At 33.1% G+C, this 11234-nt stretch overlaps 1 protein-coding gene across 1 annotated transcript; it reads left to right on the top strand.

The window, feature by feature from the left end:
- The first annotated feature begins 3149 nt into the window (after positions 1-3149).
- Positions 3150-6038, top strand: LOC21394208. Its single transcript, XM_010104334.2, has 4 exons — positions 3150-3232; positions 4189-4751; positions 4898-5235; positions 5360-6038. Exons 1-4 carry the CDS (start codon positions 3181-3183, stop codon positions 5979-5981), a joined length of 1575 nt encoding a protein of 524 aa, XP_010102636.1. The 5' UTR covers positions 3150-3180; the 3' UTR covers positions 5982-6038.
- Positions 6039-11234: the final 5196 nt, after the last annotated feature.

Genomic DNA, 11234 nt, shown 5'->3' with positions numbered 1-11234 from the left:
ATTAATTAATATCCAATTAATTAATCCAGATTAGACACACTAATAAATCTCAATTACCTTAATTAATCTCATTTAATTATTCAGAGTGTTACAGAATCTAAGGTGGACTTGGGTTCAAATTCTGAAATGTCATGTCAATGGTTCAAACCCATTTTTACTTTCTACAAAACAAATACGGGTTTGAACCTGAACCGATCAAACCCTTTCTATCCTCCAACCAAACCACCAATTATTATTTTTCAACTTTTAATATTATTCTTTTAAGGGAACCTTCAAAATAAAAGCTACCCTACACGAAGAAGAATATATATATTAAATCTTTTTTTTCTTTTTTTATTAAAGGAAATTCACAAACAGTGCTCCTAGCTTTAACTTCTCTTCTTTTTAGCAATTCACAAACTGTAAGAAAAAAGAAAAATAAGAAGACGAAGAAACAACAAAGAAAGTTTGCTTCTTTTTTTTTTTTTTTTTTTTAGGTTCATTTATTCCTAGCTTCGGCTTGAAGTAAAACAGACCATCTAGTGGTCGTTAGACTCAACACAAAACACAACTGCTAGAGATCAAGTTAATCACTGGAAAAGACTAAACGCATTTCCAAAGAGGGAATATTCCATTAAAAAAAAAAGAAAAAAAGTTAAACACAATAGAATGAGTTTAGTTTTCACGTTGGATTGGTAGCTTCTAACTTCCTAAAGGAATTAACTTTGGTTAAAGATAATTAACAAATTATTCCTAGCTTTATAAGTTTTCTCTTTTATCTAATTCACAAACGAATAAATGAACAAGTAAAGAATCCCACTCTTTTTTTTTTTGTACAATAGTATAAAACATATTATGATGAGGGCGAGGCTTTTGGTATTCAAAAATACTTAACTGGATAAGGTTATACTTTTTCCTTTTTTTTTTTTTTGAGTTAAAGTTGGAGAATTTTACGGTGTTGAAATAAAAATAAAAGATTTTGTAGGAAAACAACTATTAATATTCGTTTCAGAGCTCCGATAACATCGTCGTTCAATAGCATTAAAGCTCTGAATGATTCATTACTAGGCCGTACGTATGCTTCAATATTCATTAGAAAATTAACAAATTAAGTGGTCAAAACGGACCAAATTAACGCAGTAAAACTGTAAAACAGACCTAGAGACACAAGTTTTAAGGAAAGCTATAATCACTCGATATTCATTTCCCTATAGAATATAGCAAGCACTTATAAATATATAAAAAGATAATAACATATTCTAGGACTTTCATTAATAGGTCTAAGAATTTAGTTGAGTCAAAGTTCGTACACCATAATTAAATGTTTTTGACAGTTATCAAGCTCTTGAAATAAAAGACCAAGACAAGGTAAATTGTGTAGTGCAACATTATTCAAAAAGGTTATAAGTAATTGCTTATAAGTGAAGACATTATTCTTTAATGGTATGCCTTATGGGGAAAAATCCAAAAGTAAAATCGTGCGAACTTAGGCATAAAATAGTCAATAACATATCAAGGACAGGTGTGAATTGTTACAATTGATATCAGGATTATAATTTAATTAGAAGTGTGACTAATGAGGATGTTGGGACTTAAAAGATGGAGTGATGGCAGAAGTGATCAATCCCTTGAGGCAAAAGAGGTAAGACAAGTTAAGCTGTAAAAACCACATAGCCTAGGGAAAGTTATACGTGATGGTTTATAAGGACACTAAGCTGTGCAATTTGAATAACGTTATATATAAGTGATGGCTTATAAGAACACCATCTGTCAATGGGTACGAGACCTTTTAGGATAAGAGTAAAATCATGCTGATTTTTGCCCAGAAAGGATAATATCATACTAGAAGTGCGCAAGTGGAGGGGTGGGTATTCGACCGTAGGTGAGTGTAAGCCTGTAAAACTATGCAGGATGGATAAGCAAGCTCTATTTTGGAGAAGTTCCTTTATGAAATTCCTGCATAACAAATAAAAACAGAGGAAAAAAAAAAAAGAAAGGGTATCTGTGGTTAAAATTCAAAATATGTAATTGATGAATAAATTCCCATATTTTAAGATGGAATATTGAATAATTAGGCTTTAAATCATACTTATAAATCATTTCAACTGAAAACAAGGTTTATACCTACGTGGATTTAACGTAAGAGAGTACATAAATTAGTGCTCACTATGTTGATCTTAGGCTCTAAGTACGACATTTGTGCGTTTGTTGATCTCTTTTTTTTTTGTTTTTTTGTTTTTTTGTTTTTTCTTTTTGTTTTTTTTTTTTTTTTGTTTTTTTTTTATTTTTTTTGTTTTTTTTTTGTTTTTTTGTTTTTTGTTTTTTGTTTTTTTGCTTTCGGGTTTTAAAAGCAATTATTTAGAGTTAAGCTATATCTCTTCAAATTCCTTCTAGAGAAAGTTATAACAAGAAAGATTAGTCGTGTTCAACAAAAACCGATTCCACGACGATAAAGTTATATGCATACATCAGATTCACTTTAACTATAGACTGATTCTAACTCCCCATAGTAGTTCTTTAATTGCAGTAACACGGAAATAATAAATCCCTACTCAATCTTTTGCTTTTATTTCTTTTTTTATTTCTTAAAGACACTTGTGGTCAGTTTGGCATTATTGTGACGTTGAAATTTTTTGTTCTTATTGTGTTGTTAGTTAAAAGTTACCATGATCATGAAAGCATGTTGGTATTTGGTATTTTCTTTTTTCACAACTACTGTGAATATTAGATGTAGAAATTTATGTGTTTGATAAGTTCTGCATGAAATTGTTAGAGATGTATAATTGTTAAAATAAACATACTTTAATACACATATTTATAATTCGTTTTATTTTTATTTTTAAGGTAAATATTCATAATATTTTTACACCAAAACCCTAACATGTTAGACAAAAACAGGATTTACTAAACACTTTAACCTATAGCTTCTTAAAAAAAAAAAAAAAAAAAAAAATTAAAACCAGCCTCTAAAAGCAATGTCAAATGAGCACATAACAATTTATTCCTATGTTTAGCTTTTTTTTTTTTTTTTGCTTTAGCTAATGAACAAAAATAAATAAATAAATAAATAAAAGTGTGAGAGAGAAACAAGTAAAGAATCCTTGTCTTTTAAACTTGAGCCTTTATATAGAGCATATTGATGAGTGCAGTTAAGGAAATAAGTACAGCAAATTTGATTAGCGCATCACATTTCTTGGAAAAATGAGCGTATTCAATGATGATGAGCCGATTCTTCCAACCCAAGACGACTCAGGTTTATCAACACGTTTTCTTCTTTACTTCATATGACATGATCGAGTATTTTACGTTTTTAGTATTCGTTTCAACTAATCAAGGGTTGGGCGCACACAATTTCAGCATTTGAATCATCGATATTCCTTTTATTTTTTTTTCCCTTTTTTCAATGTATTAGCATATTATGGTTGACTCTTGTCATGTCAATTTGTTTTTATCCGCTCCTTGTCTTCTTAAAAATATCATGCCACGTATATGAACTACAATGATATCCTAATAGAATTCTATTTTAGTTAAAATATTTTAATTGACGCGGATGATATTATTGAAAGACATAGGGTGCGTTTGGTAGATGGATTCAGAATCATGATTCTAGATCCTGGTTCAAAATCAGTGTTTGTTTACAGTGATTTTGAATCATGATTCAGAATTAGTGTTTAGTTTGAATGATTCAGAATCTGATGTGATATTTTAAACTAGCCCAAATCATGATTCTAAAACCACTCCCCTCTTGATTCAAGGTGATTTAAATCTCTGATTCTGAATCATGGTTTAAGAATCATAATTTGAACCCATAATCATGAATCATGGTTCTAATTTTAGAATCATAATTAGAATCAGCTTAGTTTAAATCCTCGTATCAAACGAACCTTTAAAAGGCGACAGGGTTAGAGAGGGCATGTGAGCTAATTCCATCTTAGCTAGTTTCGTCCTCCCTTGTTAGCTAGCTCACTACAAGAAAAAAGATTTTCTTGGTCATTGAAACTTGGTCGCAGAAAGTACTAACGACCAAATTTGATATGGTTTCAAATTCTTTTGCGACCAAAGACCTTGAATTTGGTCAAATAGGAGGCACGCGCGGCAAGAATTCACAACCAAACTTTGTTCGCAAAAAGATTTTAGGAGACAAACTTGAATTACATACTAGAATATATTTTGCTGAATGCTTGTGTTTCAAATGTAATTATATTTCAGGGGACAAACTTGCATCGTTCTCAGAGTTCAACGTGGGGAAAACAAAGGCGAAAATCATCAACAGAACAAAAGCGCCACTGATAGAAAGCCCATTCAAGGTGATGGTGGAGCTCACGGGGGCAGGGTTTGACAATGATAGACCCGGAGTAGATCTTGTGATGGTCTTAGATATCAGCGAGAGCATGAAGGGACAGAAGTTGGCAAAAATGAAACTTGCCATGCAATTCTTGATCAGGAAACTTAGCCCGGATGATCGTTTGTCTGTCGTCACATTCAGTACTGACGCCATGAGGTTGTGTCCGTTGCGCCAGATAACTAAAAAATCTCAAGTGGAGATTGAAAATCTAGTCAATGATTTAGAGTTTGAGAAAAAAACAAACATCACTGCTGGCCTTTTAATGGGCTTAAAAGTTCTTGATGAGCGCAAACTTACCAACGGTCGTGTGATTGCCATCATGCTTATGTCCGACGGTTGGCAAAACCTTGGTGATGATGCTACGAAAATTCAGGTCAATGACGTGCCAATATACACATTCGGTTTTGGCCTAAACCACGATCCAAGTGTATGTACATAACCTTTAAATATTGCGAAACTTGCACAACTTTACTATTTCATGTATACTCAATTCGATATTATTGTTGGTTTGATCGTGCCAGTTGTTCTCTCTCTTTTGATTTAAAAAACAAAAAATGTGTACTGGTTTGATAGGCGCTCAAAACAATTGCTGACAACAGCATGGGAGGAACATTCTCAGATGTTCAAAACCAAAACAACTTGAGCATTGCATTTTCGCAGTGTTTGGCCGGGCTTCTCACCGTGGTTGTTCAGGACCTACAGCTGACTATCAAACAAGGTGACCAAGAATCGACAATCGAGAAGGTGTCTGCCGGAAGCTATCCACAATCCAAGAATGCTGATTCTGTAACTATTTCGTTTGGCGATCTCTATAACAAAGAGGTACGCAAGATCATAGTGGACCTTCGTCTCCCTAAAGTTAATGAAGAAAAAACCGGCGTGGAGATTGTCAAAATCACTTACAAGTACAGGTACCATTTACTATGTATACTTTGTGTACATTTATGATATTAATCTAACAAACTTGATTGACCTAATAATTATATATATATATATATATATATAACACATATATAACACAAAACGGATGCACAGAACTACTGGGGGGCAAAAGCCAATATTTGAAGGCAATCCTCTATTCGCCACCATAGACCGTGTTGGGACAATCGTAGAGGGAGAAAGAGAGGAGGTGATGGTAGAAGGGAAACGCCTCGAGACTGCGGGGATGATGAAAGATGCAAGACTGATGGCGGACGACAACAGGCTGGAGGATGCTAAGGACATGCTCGTAGACGCGCAGAACAAGCTTCACGATTTTGTACTGGGTGGTGGTGCGCCTAATCCGTTGATTGAGATGCTGAAACTTGAGCTGAAAGAGCTTCTAAGGTTGATGCAATCCCCGGAAATCTACAAAAAACGAGGGCGCCCATTTGCACTCTCTTCTGAGAATTCTCATGCTCGCCAGCGTTTCGCAGCGAAAGGTCGTGATGTGGAAAAACTGCGCTTATTTTCCACTCCGCGTATGAACGCGTACCTTAAGCAAGCCAAGGCATTCGACGAGGACCCGAGCAAGGCATTGCCTACGGTTAAAGACGATGTGAAGCAAGAACTTGCTGCCGACCCCTTTGGTCCCCTCAGTGGAGCTCTTAGCTACTACATCCAGATAGCCATTCAGGCTCTCATCTCCGTTGACAAGATACTCAATACAAGTCGTTGAATGTATGCATCTGTGCTTAATTTAATTTCTTTTTTTTTTTTGCTGGAAAAAAAATAAACGGTAAATTAAAGATGTGGAGATGGTAAAGTAACCGATCGAGTGGTGTGTTTTGTAAATATGGTTTTTTATTTTTTTAACTGAGTGTTGTATGGTTTGTCCTTGAAATATATATAATAATTAGTAAACAGTTGTATTTTGTACTTTTACGTTCCAATAGTTTTACCGGTTTTTCATTTATGCATGTTCATTCTTTTTGCATAATCTTGCAGGGAAACATAAAATGAAAAGTAGCTTTTTAAAGAATACAAAATTAATGGCCACAAGGCAAAATGATATATATATATATATATTATGAATGACAAGAGAGAATAACAGATATTAGACATTAGTAGCTAGTACATCTGAACTAGGCTGGCACTCACAAGAAAAATCATTCAATAATTAAAGTACCGATTTAAGTCTTTTTACCAAGTTTTGTTATTAAATAGATTAACAATTTAGCAAAACTTGAAAATAAACTTAAAAAGAACACAAGGGGATGCTATCGTGGTTCGGTAACCACCTATATTCACAGAACCACATTCAAACGTTTGAACAATCTACTAAGTAAACAGTGTAACAACTAATTAAATGGACTTAAGTAACCCGAGACTCCCTCTTTAAATATGACGCTTATAAACTTACAACCACATAATAGACTTGTCCAGCAATCTCTCCTTGACTTAATGTTGAAATCCCTTCAACTCAATCAATTTTCTCCAGAAAATCTAAATTTTTTCTCCTGAAGAAATATCAAAACAATGACACTTACAAAATGATTTAACTCGTTGAATAACTGAAGCTTTACGATATATGCTGAGATAATTGTGAGACTTCAATTAAATAACCAAAATAATCCAACTAAAATCTTCAAAGCAATCCACTGTGTACAATCTAGTATAGATTTTATTGCAACAAATATGCAACAAAGCTATAAAGTTTGACTTGAGATCAACTTCCCTGATACTTGAAATTTTTCTATTTAAGATAGAATGAATATGAACGAATTCCTTAGAAACATGGATGGTCCGAATAACTCAGCATGATTTCCTTTGCCAATCAACCATTCCATCTATTTTCAACTTACCAAATATAATCAAAAATTGACTTTAATCAAATCAAATTAATTTAATTGATTTAAGCAGTTTCTAAATAAACTGAACTTTCCCAAAATGATATTATTGTACAGTTGTCATCAATCTTCAATAAGATCAATCACTTCAACATGCCAAAAATAATGCCAATAATAAAAAAACCAATCAAATCCGAAAATCAAATTCCAACAAGCTCTCCCTTTGACATTTTTGGCAAAACATCGAACAAACAAAGGAATCTGTTCGGATAAAAGTCAACATAATCAGTCATCAAAGTAAAGAACTCCCCCTCAATAAAAGCTGGACAAAATAATAACACCAAAATAGCACCAATTCTCCTCCTTTTTGTCAAAAGAATGCACAAAGCATTAATGAGTCGTGTGAAAATACGAAGAAGAACCAGCAACTCTCCAAACTGCATCAATCTGATCATCTTCGAAAATCTGCAAAAAAAAAAAAAAATAGAACCTCTCTCATGTCTTCAAAGCCATCTGTTGCAGGATTTGTTGTAAGATCTATTGCGACATTTCGAAATTAAAGATGGTGCAGCATCTTCATCAGTCTTGTCTTCCCTTAATGTCTACCACAAACTTGAGAAGATGAGGATGAAACATAGACACTCGAATAAATTGCAAACTCTAGAAACAAAACAACACGAAGTTTTTTTTTTTTTTTAAACTAGCAAAATTGACAGCATAAATAAAAAATTTTATTGCACCAAAATAACAACTCATGATATTCTAATCCAATTTGCACAAAGAATGAAACCAATAGAATAGCCCTGGAATTTTTTTTATAAACCTATCTACAAGCATATGCAATGCTCTACCAATTAGTGTCCACTCAAAGTTATATTAAAAAATAAAATCTTTACTATTATCAATTTCATATCAAAGTAAAATTTCAATATGAACCGAGTGAGTGTGTGAGATATAAAACTTGAATGAATGTCGTCCCCTTTTTGAACATCATCAATAGCATTTTGAATTTCAGGAATAGAAAAACCTGTTCATCTAGAACACTCTGCAGGATTTTTATAAATTTATTTTTGGGGCCTTTCACCCTATCTACAAGGCAGCTCATTTCTCATGGTAGATCATCCTCTACATATTGTGATCAAGGATGAAAATATCAGTATTGGTAGAAATATTGTACTCTAATTTTACATAAATATTGGACAAAGTATCGATATCGGTGAAAATATCAAAAAAATTTACAGAAATGACATAAATTTACGTTAGAAAATATTTTTATATGATAACATCAACATTAAAAAGAATTCATAAACAAGTTTTAAGTTGTCATCAACGGGAAATTTATCAGAATTATTGTATAAGATAAAATTTTCTGAAATCTTTTGTATTATTAATATGAATACTTCTATGATAAGTACTTGTTGGTAATAGTACTGAATAGCAAGTTATAAGTAGAAATTTCTGAACTATGATGCAGTTACCGATTTTCAGACTATATTCAAGAAAGAGGCACGGAACGTTGTGTTAAACCCACAGGTGGGCAAACATATAAATGTTAAGTTTAAGAAAAAAAGAATTGGAAGACATCAACTCTAGGGTTTTAGAAACAATCGGAACGAAAAACATATGAAAAAAGGGTTCGGAAGGCTGAACTGAGAAAATTGAGGTTTTCGACCGATTGGGGTTGACCAAGTCAAAATTTATCGACCAAGAGTTGATTAATAAGTCACTCTTAAAAGGATAGTCAAGGTTGAGGAAAGTTGACCAACTGTAAAAAAAACGCGGGTAAAACGCGTACCGAATAGGAATTAAATTAAACTGAAATAAGATAGTTATTAGAAATGGATGCTTGAGATTTAAAGTGACTAATTGGATGGAGGGCTGAGATTATGACATGTGTGAAGTGAATTGGTCGGTCAACTTAAGGAAGAAGAAAGAAAGATATTTTTGTTGAATTTTGGAAAAAGCCCTTGGAAATACCAAAATTGCATTTTAGTCCCTCCTACTTTTTTGTGGTTGGTTTTATAAGGAAAAAATACGAGAAAAATATCCATTTTTCATGCTAAGAACAGAGAGAACTCAGCTAAAGAGAGAGGAAGAAAAGAATTCACCCAAAGTGAGAAAAACAAGTTTTAATCGAAATTGACGAAACTACACCGCTAGTTCGCATCACTAAGGACTTCTCTTTATTCTCTAAGGAGAATTTCGGTTTTCGTCTCAATTTTTCTACCTTGGCTGCATGTTTGAGTATAGTAGAATGCATGAAAAAAATTTGCTTAAGATGATGATTAGCTTGTGGTTGTTAAAGGACTTGAAAATCTAGTGATTAAAGTATGAATTCTTGGCTATTGGATTTTATTTCTAGCAATTCTTGGTTGTGGAGAATTTTTGTGAGAATTTGGATGAAACCCTAGAATCATGATGTCTATGATAATAAAATTGAATGAGAAAGATTGTGTGTTCTGCTTGAAAGATGGAATTACGAATAAAACGAGCTATGGTTAGCTCAAGAAACACGAAAAAACAGGCGGAACTCTGCCGAAATTTAGTTTGGGAATCTGAACCAAACCTGAATAGAATGAAGAATAGAAGGAATAAGATGTGTAAATATGTTGATTAAATGATCAATGATGTGTGAAAATCTAATACGATGAAAATTTACAGTTTCGGACCAAAATTGAAAACTAGGCTCATGATCGAGAAAGTGCACCCGGTGCTGTTTTGGGCTAGAAAACTAAAATAAAAGATTAGTTACAAAAATTGACCAACACCAAGTTGAAAAAAATTTCATTCCAAACAACTTTTGTAAAATAACATTTTTTCTCAAAAATGACTTTAAATGCTAGTTTCGGGTTAATTTCCGAAATAGGTCCAAGATGATGATTGTTGGTCGAATATGCATGGGTTTGGGACATGATGTTGAGATAGTAAATATTTTAGTCTGGATATTGAATATAAGAATTGTGGACCTTTCTGAGTTAAATTCTATGGCAATTATTGATCTTAGATGTTATGAATGTACTAAAAGACTTTAAATAGTAGTAGAATTCTACTTTGCAAAAAGTCTGAGTCAAAATCAAAGTCAATGTAAAAATCAACCAAAAAGGCAAACTTTTACACAAAAAAAAGGTCAATTTCATAGGAAATTAATAGAAATGCGTAAAAAAAACGTAAAATAAGACTAAAATTACTGTCATAATGAGAAAAGATGACAGTAAAACGATGTTCAAAGAAAATATAATAACAGAAAAGAAGAAAACTAAAACTGTTTGTACCGGCCTCCATAAGAGAAAGTTTATTATAAAACCATGAGTGAGTTGGTTATTTTGGGTAGCTCCCCCACTCCTCATTGGGATGTATGCAACGATGCAACAGGATGGGGCTCATAAGAAGTAAAAGACATGAAATTGTAATACGACAACCGTTCCACATGAGAGTACAAAAGTCGTAGGTAAAAGACATGAAATTGTAATACAACAACCGTTCCACATGAGAGAATGGAAGTCGTGAAAAAGTACGAAATGAAAGAAGAAAAACATAAAACGATAAACGTTTTAGATGAGTAGAGTACTTTAGGATCTATGGTATGAATGCATATATGGGTGTGCATTATTAATCGCATTTATTATGGCCTATTGTTACTTGCAGAGCGAAAGCTCATTAAGTTTGTTCATGTTGCAGGAACCTCGGATAAGGCACCAGCTCCCTGAAACCTGTTGCTGGGCGTGCAGAGAGGATGTAGTGGTAGAGTGTGGGCAAGTGGGTGATGGACGCACTCCAAGACTGAAGACGCTACAATATGTGTATAAAGAAAATAGTAATTATAAATGTAAAATTATGTAAGTTATGTAATGAATGTAAAGTTTATGAGACGACAAGGTTATGCTTAGTAACCTTAAGTTACAGTGTATGTTGTAGTACCCAAAAGGCGACTATGATAATGGCCTGTGAATGATGAAGGTATGTGAAGAATAAATTGTATTTATGACCATGACCGTGTCTATGAACTGATTTTGAAGTATTACTTCGACAAAGTATATATATTGTCTAAAGGAAAAGGAAAAAGCAAGTGAGTTTAAGTTTTAGGAGTTTATAGTTCAAGAAGGATAAGATTTAGGAAATGAGTTACGTATGAACGTAGTAAT

Source organism: Morus notabilis, unplaced genomic scaffold (assembly GCF_000414095.1).
Source record: "Morus notabilis unplaced genomic scaffold, ASM41409v2 Scaffold765, whole genome shotgun sequence".
NCBI lineage: Eukaryota > Viridiplantae > Streptophyta > Magnoliopsida > Rosales > Moraceae > Morus > Morus notabilis.
This window is presented reverse-complemented; position numbering and strand designations above follow the sequence as displayed.